Source organism: Panicum hallii, chromosome 1, assembly GCF_002211085.1.
Source record: "Panicum hallii strain FIL2 chromosome 1, PHallii_v3.1, whole genome shotgun sequence".
NCBI classification, from domain to species: Eukaryota; Viridiplantae; Streptophyta; class Magnoliopsida; order Poales; family Poaceae; genus Panicum; species Panicum hallii.
The window spans coordinates 15,378,170-15,394,418 of record NC_038042.1 but is presented as its reverse complement, the minus strand read 5'-3'; the positions used below and the strand labels follow the sequence as shown (position 1 = coordinate 15,394,418).

Sequence of the window (16,249 nt, the reverse complement as noted above, 5' to 3'; positions counted from 1 at the left end):
AGAACCCTAATTTTTCCATAATTACAAAAATACCCTTTAACTTACATTTAGGTTTTAAAAGCATTTATGAAAGCAACACACACTTCATTTTAACAAGCACAATATATACTAGAATTTAGCATGCATATCTCCTAAGTACCTGAATGTCACAGTTATGTATGATATCATGATTTGAAAGAGTACCCCGTCTATGTTGGTTTAAGTTGATAAGGTCGCAGTGTGTGGTAGTGGTGGTCAAGTGTTTGAAAGTACTAGCCACATACTGTAAATATGGTACGCGATAAGCCTAGTACCTGATTGACCTGGCAAGTGGACTTACCCCACCCCTCGAATTTTAATTTTTGTCACACACGCACCGACATGTGGGAGTACGTTCTGCATAGCAGATAGGAGTACGGTCATACAGTCGCGCTGTAGACGTACGTCCTGCACAATGGGTGTGCGTATGGTCCTGCGGTCGCTTGTGGTGGCCCTGTTCCACGCCCCGGAATATGAGGGGAATGGTTGCCCGGAAAGAAAAGTTTCCGAGCGTGTGAGTTAGGATCCCTTGCAAGGTTATGAAATTCGATTCAAAATCGTCCGTTTCTCGCGGAGATTGAGACTACTTGATACTTCTGCCACATAGAGTAATAACAATAACAGTTCATGGAATAATTTGATGAATGCTTAATATCTACTTTGCTTGACTAATATAGGTGCTTACCTAGAATGGTTAAAAGAAACTAGAATCTGAAAGCTAATATATGAAAGTAAGGACATACTCTTTGTTGCTTTTCAGCAAAAGAAAACTAGAGCCGTTACAACCTATCATGGTCCAGTTATGGGCTAAGTATACCCAAATGTTGGGTAAGCCTTGCTGAGTATTAGTATATTCAGCCTTGCTTGTAATATGATTTTCAGGTATGCCATTCGAGGACTCTGTGGCTAGTTCTCTTTGGCTCTGCACTATTCCGCTTGGCTAGTCCGTGGAATGGGATCCGTCCCCAGCCATGCTTTGGGCTAAGTATGGTGCCTGCTTGCGATGAGTAGTCGCGTTGTTGTATCTTTTCCGCTGCCCTCTGAATAATGTCAGTTAAAGCTTGAAATTTTAAATACTGCTTGTATAAATTTGTATTAGCTAGGATGAAATAAAACTCTGTGTAATAATGTTTAACTATCCTGTGGTGTAAAATTTGAGAGCTGCTATAAGGCTGGACTCGCCTTCATGCGAGGTAAACCTACGTCGATCCTGTGTAACCGTGGTTGAATCGGGTGGTGACCCGACAGACCAATGAGTTGTTTCATTTGAAGTGCTTGAGATCCTGTCGCCTGTATAGCGATGGTCTGCGCACTTGAACCGAAATAATTCAGGCGGTTCTGCCACAGATCGGGTAACGGAAAAGAAAAAGGGCTCAGCTCGGTTCTAGGCTCAAAGGTGTTGTGCTGGCTCAATCGGCCCAACAAGGCTCGGCTTGGCTTCACGGGCATGCTTGGCCTACGGCTCAGCAGGCCGGCTCGGGCTTATGGGCTGGCTATGCGCAGTGGGCCGGCACAGTTTAACAGGCCGGCCCACGGTCCATCTCCTTCCCCTCTCTCTCTGATGAAACGGGCCCAAGGGGCAGCGCCCCACGCTCCCCCCCCCCCGACAGGTGGGGCCCGCTTGTCGGTCTCCCTCCGGATCTGGTGTGGCTGCCAGATCCGGTGCGGCAGGCAGCGGTGGTCCTGTGTGCGTGTGAGCCAGCGTGTGTGTGGCAAGCGCCCAGGGCGTGTTCGACGAATGGCCGCACTGGCTTGGCCACGACGCGAACGTGACGTCGCGGTGTCGGTGCGTGGTCACCGCGCACAGCAAGGCTGTGGAGGGGTCATGGCGCGGCGTCGGCAAGACATCGCAGTTTGGGAGCGCACGCGCGCGGGGGGGTCCCTGGCATCCCAAGGCCGCGGCACGACATGGCGGTGAGGTGAGGCGGCGGTGGCTGCGGGGCGCAGAGGCGGCGCAACGGGCTCCTGCAGGCATGGGAACCAAGGAGGATAGGGTCCTAGGGCTCGTCTATAGACGGTTCATCGGCGGCGCTAGGCATCTCGCCAGCAGCAGGGGATAGGGGAGCTAGGAGAGGGGGTTCCCTACCGGCACGGTCGTCGATGAACGAGTGAAGCAGGGGTGAGTCGAGGCCGTGGCGGGGTGTGGTAGTGCCGATCTGAGCGGCAACGGCGTTGTCGTCGTTCGGGGTGTTGGCCTGACAGAGCTTCTCGACGGTGGCGGCCTTTTCCTCCTCGTGCGGCTCGGCGTCGGCTCCTCGGTACGACGGCGGTGGCTCTCCACCTCGGGTGCTCCTCTTCCTCCTCCACTTTCTCTCCCGGTGCAGCAGCGACGTCGAGCTCCTCTCCTCCCTTGATCTGGTGGTGGCGGCGGCGGACAGGGTGAACTCTTAGGGCTCTAGGGTTTCGCGGCTGCGGCTGGGGGATTTATATGGTGGCGCTAGGGTTTGGGCGCAGCTGTGGCCGGCGGATTTCGACGTCCGTGCCGGGACGCTTGGCGGCATCAAGGTGATGTGGCGCGGCTAGGGTTGGCGGCGCGGCTCGGTGGCCGACACGGGAGGCGCGGCGGTTTCACTCCCGTGTCGCGGAGCGGGTACAGGCGAGGCGCGGTGACGCAGGTGAGCGGGGCCGCGGCGATGATGCAGGCGAGGCAGAGGAGCAGGCAAAAGGGAGCGGCGGTTAGACTGCCTTGTCGCGGGGCGGAGCGAGCGGAGCCGGGGGAGCTGCGGGTGGAAGAAGGGAAAGCTGACAAGCGGGCCCCGCTTGTCAGCTGCCCCGGGCGGAAGGTGAAGAGGCGTGATGGTGAGGCCGGCTGGGCTGGGCCGTGGTTGCCGTGGGCCGCGTGGGTTGCGCTACGCTTCGCGGGAAAGAGGGAGAAAGAAGCTGGGCTGGCTTGGGCTGTTGGCCCATGGGGTGTTTATATGATTAGCTTCTGAATTTGAATTTGAATGGTCCATTTAAATTCAAATTCCACTCAATTGAATCAAAAAAATTGGAAACCATTCAAATAAAATCCAATCAATAATTTCAAACAAGATAAATTGCAATTAAATCCAAATGACTCCAATTATTCACACTAACATCTTATTGGTCCTTAATTTAAAATGAAAAGTTAATCTACTAAGATTTCGAGATAGAGAGAACTTATGCTTATATTTGGATCTGGCTAAAGCACATACATAAAAAGTTTTTAAAAACTTACAATTTTATACATTTATAACATTTATTCGGAATGTCCGGCTACTTGAGCGCTCAACCTGAGGGTTGGGATGTCCGGCCGTCGTGAGGTTGCCTTCCCGCCACTCCGCGTCAACTCACGTTATCGTCGCGCCGCCGTCCCGCAGAGCATGTCGCATTGTCGGTCTTGCTCATCCTCTCCTCCCCGTTGTCCAGATCCATGCTCTCTTCATCTGTTTTTTATCTCAGCAGGTTCAGAGAACCACACCGCCCAGATCCTTCCCCTCTTGTTGTCTCCGCAAGTTCGCGAGATTGTACCGGACGTCTGACCGTCGTGAGGTTGCCATCACGCCACTCCGTGTCAACTCGCGTTGCCGTCACGCCGCCGTCTCGCAGAGCATGTCGCGTTATCGGTCCTGCTCATCCTCTCTCCTCCCATATTTTCTAGATCCATACCCTCTTCATCTTTTTTTTATCTCAGCAGGTTCAGAGAATCATACCGTCCGTACTCTTTCCTTCTTGTTATCTCCGCAGGTTCGCGAGATTGTGCCGGTGAGGAGGCTCCTTCACCCCTTCCAGCAAGCAACTCTTTCGGAGCGATCAGGTAAGCCTTTCCAATTCTGTACCCTTCTATAATTTTGTTATTGACACAAGCAAGCATTTGTGAGTGGCACATGGGAAATTTTGTAATTGTAGATGGCTCCTTGGTGGCCGTCGCATTCCGCTGCGTGCACCCGCGGTCGCCTGCGCGTAGATGGGGAGATCGCTCACCACTGCGCCGCCGTCCCGACCACCATCGACGACCGCGCAGCCGACATCGTGGGCGTGGGCGACGACGCGCGCACCACTGCTGCCGCCGTCCACGGCCTGGACGCCACCGCGCACAGGCGGAGGCTCGATCCGTGCCGCCGAGTACCCAAGTCACCGACCGACGCCCGCCGCGGACCGTGGCTGGAAGGAATCGCAGGGACCTGCGGCGCTGCTAATTTTGTCCAGCTTTGTCGTGAGCTGTGTGGTAGGAATCGATGGAGGCCTGGAGCGTGGAGCGCCATTGGTCAAGACTCCCTCTACTCTGTTTCGTTGGTAAGGCCCGTACTTGATTGACTGATTTAATTGATGTCTTCATTTGTTCTATTGTTTAATTGGTTGGCTAATTTATGAATTAGGAAGTACTATGAGACTTCAAAATAAACGTGGATGCAAAGGTAAGGGCAAGGGCAAGGCCAACGCCAAGATGAGATATACATATTGCAATTTGTTAGCCATTTATCCTATGCTTGCTTGGTGGATCATTCCATCTTAGTTACAGGTGTAGATGTTAGATTTTAGGATGCAATCCTGATATATGTGCTAGATAGGTCTAGCTAACTCTGAAAACTGCTACAGGATTCTGACAGAAGAGATCAAGTGAAGAAAGGTATTTGTTAGGATGTTCCAACCTTCTGAAAAATCTGACAAGAGCAACGAAGTAATTTATGTGTGTTGGCCTGATGTGCAGAGTGCAGACTCTTCCATTTGGCACTGCTTCATATTTGACCACTTTGAAAGTTAGATATCTAATATCTTCACAATGGTCATGGAACCATGGTGCTTATTTTAGTTCTTAGCTTCTTGTGTAATTATCTGGATCAATTCTAGAAATGCAATTCTTGTCGTTGCAACGGAAATACGAGCTGCTTAGTGCATGATAGATGTTTGCTCAATGACCCTTTGACAGTTACTTGTTTGGTCTCTAGAGGTGCTACGAGAAACAAAAGACAAAAAAAGGTGAAATTTGATTTTGAGCATTTTAATCTGTGTTGAAATTTGATAGCATGCTGACACGGTTTGTATGATGTAAGTACAATATCTTTATTAATGCACCAAATTTACACCCTGCTAGAGTAGTTCCCATGTATTATATGCATTGTCTCTTTTAGTTGGTACTGTCAAAGACATTGGCAATTTTACTATTGTCTTTGACAGTGAAGTTCAGGTCAGACACGATCTACAGACGCCTATCGGCCAGTCTAAGGCACAGTCGTGCCTGAATCCAATTGATCTTCACCATCATATGGCACCTGATCAAGGTATGCATACTATCAAGCCTGTCATTTGACTTTTTTTGTTAATCCAAATGATGGTACAAGCTGCAATATTTCTTCTACTATTCTGAACTGATTCAGTCAGTTGGTTCTGGCAATATTCAAATATGAAAGGCAATGTGATATGGAATACTCATGATTGGTAGGCGGCCCAAGCACCTTGGGGTTCATTTATAACAGTTATGTACTATGTTAACATGTGTTAATTTGTTAACGATTAGTGTCTCAAACTCATAGCATTCTTATACTGCACAACTCACATGCATCAGCTGCTCGCATTTGCCTCATAGAAAAAGAACAGAAGCTGGAGCTTGACCCCTCACATATTTTGACTCTTGAATGCAGCTCCAGAAACACGATGGTCTCAGTTTACATCTTAAGGCCTGTTTTTTTAATAAACAGGCTATGTATGCCTTCTGAAAGGTTATCAAATTCATATATAATTCAGGTGAATTGAAAAAAAAACTGCTGATAGAACACGATTGAGATGACCTCCCCTTCTTGGATCTGGGAATACTCTTAGATGTAATGCACACATGTCTTATATCTGAAGCTGATAGCACAACTTGAAGATAATTGATGGTTGTGAGCAGGAAAATGCATTCGTTTTATTCAAAACTGAATGCCTCAACTCAAGTTAGTTTGTGGAATACTCATATCTTTTATGCCTGAAACTAATAGCATTTGATCTCTCTTATATCTGAAACTGATAGCAGCTGGAGATTGTTTTTATATCCAATGGTGGTTGTGTACAACAACACTAGCAAGTGGCAGCATTAGTATTATTCTGAAAAGCTCGAAGTTTGTTTTAACTCCATCTTGCAGCATTTAGCAGTTGATTATAGAAGTATAAATGAAATGTCTGGATAATATAAATTAATTAATTCGGTATTGTTGCATTAGCTCTATGCTCACTTTGAAACTATTTTTCACACTGGTCATTCAAAGATAAACCAGTGAATGACTTAGTTTTTTTTTGTCGTTTCAAAAAAAAAAAAGGGCTGTGACCACCGCTAGGTAAGTTCAATAACTTATTTGTTCAAAGTCTTCCTTTATGTACTGTACATTTAAATGAACACCACCATATACTGCAGGTCATTGAGTTTGTCATGCACGGCTGAGCTACCAAGATTTATTGCTTACATAATTGGCCATCTGAAGGAGAAGATGCCTGCAATGATGGGAAAAGCTAAGGTACAACAGTGATTCATAGGCAACCTAGAAAATGAGTTTGCGAAGGTACTTACGATGAGTTAACTGCTTGAGTGTTTATGTCTGGTCTAATTTCAGCACAAGATGGTTTTTCTGATAATCATTTGAATATTTCAATGTTGCTTTTGGGTAAGCACATTAACTCCTTGCTTTTGTTTTTTCAATATTGCTTTTGGGTGCCACGATACAAAGATTCATTTGTATCTGTTGGTCGTTGATTTAAATCCATTGCCTAGGTCCATGTAAACTGTGAGCAAAGCTTGTGTTTGATGTTGTAAAAGTACTACTGTAACTACTATGTGATTTATTTATGCTACAAAAAGTTAATAAGATTATTTCGTATGATATCCTAATGGATCTGCCTTCAAACAGAATGTTGCTAAGATCAACACCATGTTACATGTGCACTTCGTATTACACTAAAAAAATTTTACCAACAGAAGTAGTGATTGGACCTCATTATGTGGTATGTTTATGCTTTTTGGTTGAGAATACACGACGAGGGTTTGCTGCTTTTCTAATGTAATTGCTAAATGCTATGACTATATATATATATATATATATATTGAGTATTAATTTGGTGTTATTTTATTTGTACATGATTTAAACCCGTAGCATGAACCTAGTAGAGGGTAAAAGGGGATAACTTGCTCTAGCTTGGCTCTAGCTTTCTCCAATGTGTTTCACTTTCTTTTTTGGAGTTTGAAGCTTGTAGGGTAAAAACACTTCTTCGTAGTGAAGGTGAAACTTGCTACGTGAAAGACATTTACAACCAGGTGTAATTTGTAAACATGGTTCTAGAAACTTTTACACATGTTTAGTATTATTATATCTTTGCACTAAACTATTTGCACAACATAGTTTTCCACATATATCTCACCATCAGTGAACCGAAGGGAAGGGGAGACGTCCAAGAATCTCATGAAAATTGCGCCTACTCTTTGAAAGTGCAAATAGTATGCAAGCATCGATAACTATTATTTGAAAAAAAAATGCGGGAGCACTAGCTAATGATGTAATGTAAGGAGATAGGGCACCCAGATCAGATGGAGTGCTCAACGGCACCCACCCTCGGCCAAGCATTCGCTCGGTTCCAGCTCAGTGGGACATCCTGAGCGGATAGGAAACCAGAACCTGCGAGCGAAGTATTGATACATGATACTAGAAGCAAACATGTCCCCAAAGAAACTGGTGCTGCACCCAAGATACGCAACACGGATGCATAAGTTATGTAGAATAGATTCATAAGCTCTGTATCTTCAGCTTTGCAGTACACGCTACTAGGAGGGGATATAGATAGATAATAAAGCCATATCACATATGTACAGGGAGACATAATCATGCCATAGAGAGGCCAAAATAGGCTTTTTGGATTATACCGCGAGCTAGAGTCACACCATCTGAATCATGCCATAGTCTATCTTTCTTCATTCTTCAATTTCCTAGACAACGTTGCAGCAGTAAACAGAGCTTCTTTCTCAAATGGCGAGATCTGGATATTCCTGCAGACATGACAAATTAAATCCATATCAAATTCAGATAAATGATTCACTGCCAATCATGTAATGCAGTGACAGTTTCTTTTGTAGCATCGTATAAGTGGCTGCTAAGCAACAATCAGACTTCTCAAAGCTTTAGAAACATGATGGTTGGTACGTTGTACGATATTAGAAAACTTAAGATACTCACGGGGCAACTTTTCTGAGATTTTGAAAAGCAGATATGAAGTTGCAAGATATCTCTTGGAGACTTGCTCCAATCTTTTCGGTTGTAGCAGTAGAATCGCTTGAGTCACTTTGAACAGACAGGCAAACCTGAAGATATGTAACGAAACTGAATAGGTTGAATGTAGCAGCTGGAAATATATCAAAACAACATAAGGAGCAAACTACGAACTTCAAATGCAGGGATCTAAGTTAACAGCTCCAAGTTTATCAATAATATCACCTTATGCTTGTTCTCTTGAGTTAAAAAGTAAAAGATGTGCTATAAATTTCGTCATGAATGGTAGCATCAGTAAAATGGAAATTTAAATGGTAGCATACAAAGGAAGATTATGATAAATAATAACATTGCAGTCACTGTATATTCTGGGAAATGACACTCTAGTAGTGGCTAACATGCTGTTTTTGCCCTCATGTTATTTTGGAATTCACTAGAACACTGGAGGCACTCAGTGGATGAGTGGCTCACAATTGAGGAGGCATCCATGGCAATGGGATGGTTGTAGATGAGTTCACAATAGTGACAGAACTGGGGAATGGGTATTCATGTTATTTAAATAAAATCTGAGAGAATGTTTTTTTTTCTTGAAAGCGCAGGAGAGGTGCGCATCAATATATTAAGAAGAAGGGGTAAGAACCCCAAGTGGTGCAGATAGGGCCTGTACCATGCCCATACAAAACCTAGAAAAAAAACTATTACATAAAACACTGAAAGGATGAGACCTGATCAGCAAGAGCTAAGAACTAGCTCCTAGACCACCTGTGATAACTGAGAGAACGTTCAAGAGGAAAGACTATTAATATCATCATCCTGCAGGTTCAGAAAGTGTAACCTACGCAATTATGGTTCATTTGGATAAGCATGGACTAGAACAAATCCCTCCAGATTGGCAGGTAATATAGGTTGGGCGAATCATACATCTACAATAACCAGGTCATATTCTAAATCTATAATATAGTGAGGTCACTATATTGTAGATTCCTAATATGCCCTTTTATCCTCAAAAACTAACTGTGCACACAAGTACCCTCAGAAGAGTGCATATGAGCATCCACATGAGAGGACACACTCATAGGCTATTGAAGTTTTGCCCAATATAACATGCCTATTGCATTTTGTATATTGAAGTTTTATTCAATAAACTATTTCCAGGAGAGCGCACTGGCAAATAATTTCTTGATTCTTATCATACTGTATACAAGATAACATAAAGTCGCTTTAAGTTCTGCAGTCACTTTGCTTCTGCCATGCATCCAAGTAACACTTATAAGATAAAATTCAAGACGTGATAATAAAAGATTCATTCAAGAAGAAAAGTAGAAGCCTTTTAGGTCTCTAACCTGGTAGGCATGCGCTAAAAGATGCTGTGCAACTTCTGTACCCATCTTTTTGACAATAGCTTTTGCGCTTGTGGTTGTCGAAAAGAAACTCAGGACACTTCCCAATTTCAAATCTTGTTGTGAATTATCCGACCTTCGAGTACGAACTGCGCCCTGCAAAGATAAGGAGGGTAGAAAATCATGTATAATTTTATGGTCACTGGAAGAAAACATGTAATGGAATATACCAAGTATAACGACAAGTCTCAATTCCACATTGATGCAACTTGACAATACTGGAAGTTTAACTTAATTTTTACATATGTCTTTGTAAGAAATATACTCACAAACTACAAATGATACAGCAACAATTATGAGAGCCGCTGCCTAATTCTTTTCGTATTATGTATTCCATTTTGTATCCTTTTTACCAGGACATGCACCACTCTTTCCTATGCACTTGTACAGCTTTTCTGCATTATTAATATAAATACGTAGGGGCCTCCCCTCCCAATTTCCTCGGAAAAAAAAAGAAAACAATTGTGAGAGCCACTGGTTCATAATCAGGCTGACAGCTGATACTGATAAGCCTACGTGAGGTCAGCATAAGGCATAAGCTGCAACAATCTATTCATTTTTATCTTAAACAGATTAAATAAAATCATTTTGAAGATATACATAATGATTGAGTAGAACAAGTAAAATGATGAAACACGAAACAGCAGCTCGTAAGCTGTCCCAGGTCCCAGAAATCATTTTTGTGTGGAAATAATGCTGCTTGCTTGTTAAGCACATCAGGCTGTGGGACAGGGGAGGTCATTGAAGAGTAAATCTAGAATACCTTGCCACAGTATTTTGAAAAGTACTGCAAAATAATCTCCAATTTCCACTTCCATTCCATGAAGGCCTGTTATAATTAATCAAAGAGTCATTTGTTTACAGTTAAAGGTGCAAGGACAAGCAACTTAAGAATCAGAATGGTGAGAAAATGAGCAATGCGAGGTTAATACTGGCACTTTCTATTTACTTTTTCAAATTTGTTTTTCTTCAGAACTCACTGCAGCAGAGTTGCAGCTAGATTGCTTACACCAAAGATCTTACTTTTGTGTATAGAACTATTAAATACCCAAGTTAACCCGACAGCTACTATTTGATCTGAAATTTTCAATTTCACAAAGGGATTAGCACTGACCAATCAAGACATATGCTTCCCCATTGGCAAAAAAACTTAGCTAGTACTAGTGAACAGACATGAATGAATTTTACAAGAAGCCATTGATGCATAAACAGTTCAGTCTTTTCATGTAAGTTTAACACAATAACAACACGAACAGATGAATTAAGATATCCATAAAAGAAAGACAGTGGTCAAGAGATGGCAATGAGTTGCAGTTACCAAGAGAAATGGGGATAAATAACTGATGTTATAAGTTAGCTCATCCAAAATAACTTCCATGATAGGGTTTCTACAAAGAAAGAAACAGAGTGTCGGTACTTAACAATTAAAAGCACCTTCAGTTCAAAAAGTAAATAACCTGGATGACCTGAAACCGTCAGCTCTTGAAGTCAGGCCTAGTGTGTCTGCTTCTTTCCTGATCAAATCAAGTTCCATGACCTACATAAGAATGAGGGTTAGCACTGGGCTACAAAAGGTACCTGTACCACCAAATATCAAATACTAACCATCACAAATAATTTCCGGAGAGATACAAGAGTCCTTTCTGACTCCAGCAATAAATAATTTAGGGAAGAATCCATATCAGATGCTGATTTAGCTTCTCCTTCAGAAGGTATGCTGCCTTCAACTGCATCTTTAGCTTCAGGGTGAAACTGGTTGAGTAGAAGATACATGCAGTCCTTTACAAAAGATTTGAACACGAGCTTTCGTGATCCCTGTTAATATTTGACAACACAAATATCCGCATTGTCACAAATCACATGACAAATGTATATCAGTGGCATGTAACTCAAACAGAAACCACAACTCCAGATAAAATCTCTTATTTTAATAAAAGCAAAAAAGAGACAAGAAAACTAGTGCATTGATATTGATGTGGGTCATACCAGAAGCATATTTAACAGGGATTCCCTGAAGATCACCCAGTCTAGTGACTCTGTAACAAGATCAGAAAATTGATAAGGCATCTTTGTAATTGTGCCGACATATAAAAGCCAGAACAAGATAAACAGCTAGGTTCGTGAGTAGCTTACTTTTGTATGCAATATGACGAGGTACAAAATCTGCTTCGAGTGTGTTGACAAGATACTGGAACAACATCATATTCTCGATAGCCTAGATCATAGAACAGAAATGAACTCAAATTTCAAATCCAAAAAAATAATCAGATAAACCCAGTGATCAATAGACAAACAGCCTAGATCAATAGACACATTACTTTTTAGGCTCATCCATGAAATGCAGTGAAGAGATATATTGATAGCATTTAGACTCATCCATGAAATGCAATAATTGAACAGATAGATACAGTGAGCAAGAGTTCCTAGTACCAGGCTCTCATGTAGCTCCAAAGATGAGCTTACTTTGATTAATAAACAATAAAATATGAGCTTCCTTTCATTTAAAAGTAAAAGGTTCGAGTAACTTATAGCTAATCGCAGCAAATGAAACAGGGAGAATATTTCAGGCATGTGATATCTATGATCGTTATATAGCGATCCCTCTATTATTTATTCTTTTGAGCAATCTAATTAGCATCACTCACATTATTATGAAGGATCCAGAACAAATTTTAAGTATCCGAAATCAAGGCAGATGAAGAGGCAAACTAAATCAATCAATAGAGTGTGGAAAGGGGGCTGCAACAAACTTTTTTTTTTCATTAACCAAATTACTGTGTCAAATAAAATAAAACAAACAATTTGATATCCGATGATGAGTTGAACAAAGCGTGAGCGTGGCAATTATAATATTATAGGAAATAATACAAGATAACATTGAGCCAAAGGCAGCTTGCAAACATCTTTGAGAGGATAAAACACACTGGTGTTACCTTAATTCCATTATTATCGTCCGTGGGATTAGTTGGTTCAACCATGGCCTCAATCAGCAACGAGAATCTCTTGGGAAGGGCAAAACACAATAAGATATCTTCATGACAAATAGAAAAATTCACAAAGCCATGTACGTTGATCTAATGCACTTACAACAACTAGTGTCTGAACAAGCTGAGGGAATTAATTTAGAGTAAATTACCAGCCGAAATGGCAAAAACTTGACAGTATCAACTACGACTAGGACTAGCACATATCACATAAGTCAAAAGGGTCTATGAACGTAAAAAAAATAAATCAAAAGGGTCTACAGAGTACTGGGGTCACAAGGGGGGAAAAAGCTAAATGAAAAACTCAAAAGGTACATTCCAATTATACATGTACCCCAGGTAATAAGGTATGGATTTTGGTCCAAAAAAGGTTCGAAGAATCATAATAAATACTTCATCATTACTCAAACAGAGTTTTTTCTAGAGTTCCAGGGAAAGCCCTGGTCTGTTAGCAATGCATTCAGGACCAACAGGTTCACAACATTACAGGCGTACTTTGAGCAAGCCAAGCTGCCAGAGTACTCATGGCACGCAGGTCATCGAGACTACTCCGTACAGAAAAACAATTACCTAAACAGAGTTTGAGAAGATGGACACAATTTAAGGCATTATACTATAATATGTAATGCCAGCTTACTGAAGGGTCAAATAGGTGATCTGAGATCCTCGCAGTTCCTCCCATCTCACTACTAAGAGAACCATTGCCAATGAGAAATGGTAACCAAGACTGTACAACCAGAAAATATTTGTGAGTGCAAAAAGTGCAACTGATACATGGGGACATTTTAATAAAGAGAGTGTTTTGATGAAATTATATTATCTTGTTACCTCTTTGACTACAACTAGTGATTCGTGCCCATCAGAATCTGTCAGATATGTTCTTGGGTATTGCTGCAAGAAAAAAAACACCCATGAAGTGAAATACTTTCTGACAGGAATTTTGCATGGTATTATAACGAAAATCAGTATAGCTCCCCTAAATCCCAAACAGAAAATGATGTGAATGTCAGTTGTGCAATATAAAAAAAGAAATGTTGAAGAGTTACTAAAATAGCCATTGACATTTATATATCCCTTTTGTCAAAGTTCCAAGATCAGATGACAAAGGAGCAGCTGGAAAAGAAAGTATTTGCAGTACACAAGAGGCAGAAAGTATGACAAATGATAAGCAGCACTATACCTTACCCAAATCCATTAAGAGATGAAAACTTGCCACAGCAAGCTCCAGAGAGCTACTGTTTCGAAGAACCTGGAAAACACCATCATACATTCTCCTAGCAGAAGGGGAAAAATCACATGAAAGAACACCATGTCATCATAGAACTGACCAAAATAACTTATGTGCACAGTAAATACAACTGTCTCACAGAAAATCAACAAATATTCAGTAAAAAAACTGTTTCAACTGAATAAGTAGGCATGAAACAACAAATTTTTGGACAGTCAGAGAAAGTTTAGTAAAATAGTATCCAAGGTATGAAACACAACGCATAATGTAGAACTGCTCCAACTCTGAATAGGGAGCACTGGAGCCGATGCAGAACGCAAGTGTATCTGAAATAGAATTTTGCCCAGTCTAAGCTCTCATCACACACAATGCAACCAAATTTATGCAATAGGAACTAGCTGACTAGCTGAGTATCCTCATTGGCCCAAAATACTACAAGACTACAGGAGCAGACAATTTCGCACTGACTGACGCAGGTGAACAGGAGGTCACCAATCTACTTCGAGTGGGGTCAGGTCCGTACCACGAGGGGGCCGAGGGATTGTCGGCGGCGAGGCAGGCGGAGCGCACGGCCTCCAAGAAGGCGGCTCCTGCAGAGTTCCACCAAATACTTAGGGGATTGATAGGCACATGGTGGCGGATGAAATAAACCTAGGGGGGAAAACGATGAGGAGATGGAGAGGCGGCAGGACGAGGCGATTACGGTCGTCGTGGAGATCGCGGGAGTCCTTGATGCCGGAGGAGTCGAGGATGGCCATCGCGTTCTCCTCGATACCGCCGTCCGCGGCGGCGGCGGCGGCGGGGGTGGTGGTCGGCGCGCGAGAGGCCGCCATTCTGCGGAGGTTTGGGCGAGGTTTCTCTCAGAGACTGCGGGACAGGCGGGAACAAGGGGAGGAAGCCCAATTTATCACGCGAGCGTGAGTTGCATCCTCAGCCTCCCTACCAGTGTCAACCGAGCACAAAAATTAGCGTGACCAAACAAAGCACACACGCACACGTTCATATAACGTAGAAATAATTACGCAATCTTACGCTGTAAGCAACTTCGAGAGAGAGACTAAACTAGTTGATCTTTGAAATTAGCGAAATCACCACCGACGCCTCACTATCGACGGGCATATCGTCTATCACTAAAAAAAATACTGGAATAAATCCAAAAAATGCGAGTACATGTTCAAGGAAATGCGAGTATACGTTTGAAGGCTCGAATCCGTATGAGCAGGTTCCATCGAAATCTTACCAGCTGAGCTACGCGCGAGTAAAGCTCATTTGTAACATATAATTCTCAAAATGTAGGATAAAATTATAAAATTGTAATTTTATAATTTATACAAATTTAGGATAGCAAAGTTCATAATATAAGCATTTGATGTAAACACAAAGAAAATAGAGATTAGACTGACATAAAAATAATTCCATAAGATCCAACCTCGGATTAATTTTGCTCTAACCAAGGAATTTAGTAGAATGAAATTCTTAAAGGTATAGGAAATTCTGCTCTAGGATTATAATCCTTTTAAAAAATTATTATTTCAATAGGGGCATCAAAGGATAATACGGAACAAACAACGGAGACAATACGATAATATAGCACGGCTGGCGTACCTAAATCTGGCAAAGGAAACTTCTATTTCCTTAATTTTACCTTCAAGATCTTGGCACTAGTATCAAAGCTCGGTTCATAGCTGTACTATGCTGCAGCTTGCCACAAATTGCGCTCAATAGTTTAGGTCAATGTTGCGTTAGTTGTTAGAATTACGGTGCCACCATAATTTTCCTAAGAGACATAGTTTATTTTCCACGCGATAGCTCACCGAGAGTGCAACGGACAAACAGTTCACTGCACATGTGGTACGGCTAGGGCTTGCTGTATTTTGTGGCGTTGTCCAAATAGGCTTTTTCTCTGCACACCAAATGATGGAAGCGATATCTAAATTTGAAAGTGGTAAGCGGCTTAATAGGTTGTCTGTACCACTGTAATTTTGTTTTGTTCCATTATTACTAGTCAAATTATATAATTGTATAGATTTAAAAAGTTTGTTTTATACTAGTTCGTCAAGTGGTTCGGCTCAACTGTCAGTTAAAAGTGTGAACGCTTACAGTACATATTCAATTAACTATAAAGATTGTTTATCTTTTTTATATTTTAAATTTTGATACAATGCGAATTATATGACTATACGCTTTTTATAATTTATATGCAAGGTACCGTCTCGAATCTTCATAGACACTATTGATTTACCGTTTTATACTTTAAATGTTACATGATTTTAGATACCACAAATTTTAACACCAATGTTGGTCATGCGATGATGTGTGTACACGATTGTCCATCCTACCTACAATTCCAAGTTGCATCCCTAGAATAAAACAAATAAGAGCTTCAAGTGCAGAAACTGAAAAGACCCATTAAATTTTTTTGAACCA

General features: G+C 42.0%; 1 protein-coding gene and 1 long non-coding RNA gene across 10 annotated transcripts; one reads left to right on the top strand and one right to left on the bottom strand.

Moving 5' to 3' along the window:
- The first annotated feature begins 3,237 nt into the window (after positions 1-3,237).
- Positions 3,238-6,841, top strand: LOC112885804. Of its 6 annotated transcripts, XR_003227275.1 has the most exons (4): positions 3,258-3,796; positions 3,889-4,275; positions 4,359-4,397; positions 4,579-6,841. It is a non-coding gene; the product is annotated as an uncharacterized LOC112885804 (long non-coding RNA). The 6 variants fall into 6 exon arrangements; XR_003227267.1 differs by having other exon boundaries at positions 3,238-3,593; positions 3,727-3,796; positions 3,889-6,841; XR_003227260.1 differs by having other exon boundaries at positions 3,242-3,605; positions 3,727-3,796; positions 3,889-6,841.
- An 866-nt stretch (positions 6,842-7,707) lies between these two features.
- LOC112885780 (negative regulator of systemic acquired resistance SNI1) lies at positions 7,708-14,918 on the bottom strand. 4 transcript variants are annotated; one of them, XR_003227256.1, is made up of 15 exons: positions 14,526-14,918; positions 14,346-14,412; positions 13,775-13,868; positions 13,423-13,485; positions 13,232-13,321; positions 12,544-12,612; positions 11,744-11,825; positions 11,597-11,646; positions 11,216-11,425; positions 11,068-11,147; positions 10,929-10,998; positions 10,374-10,439; positions 9,554-9,706; positions 8,178-8,321; positions 7,708-7,990 (listed from the first exon to the last, which is right to left on the bottom strand). XR_003227256.1 is itself a non-coding variant. In XM_025951428.1 (15 exons), exons 1-15 carry the CDS (start codon positions 14,653-14,655, stop codon positions 7,906-7,908), a joined length of 1,434 nt encoding a protein of 477 aa, XP_025807213.1. In that variant the 5' UTR covers positions 14,656-14,885; the 3' UTR covers positions 7,708-7,905. The 4 variants fall into 4 exon arrangements, 3 of the variants coding, with proteins under 3 accessions (XP_025807213.1, XP_025807220.1, XP_025807230.1); XM_025951428.1 differs by having other exon boundaries at positions 8,178-8,302; positions 14,526-14,885; XM_025951435.1 differs by having other exon boundaries at positions 8,178-8,302; positions 11,077-11,147; positions 14,526-14,877.
- Positions 14,919-16,249: the final 1,331 nt, after the last annotated feature.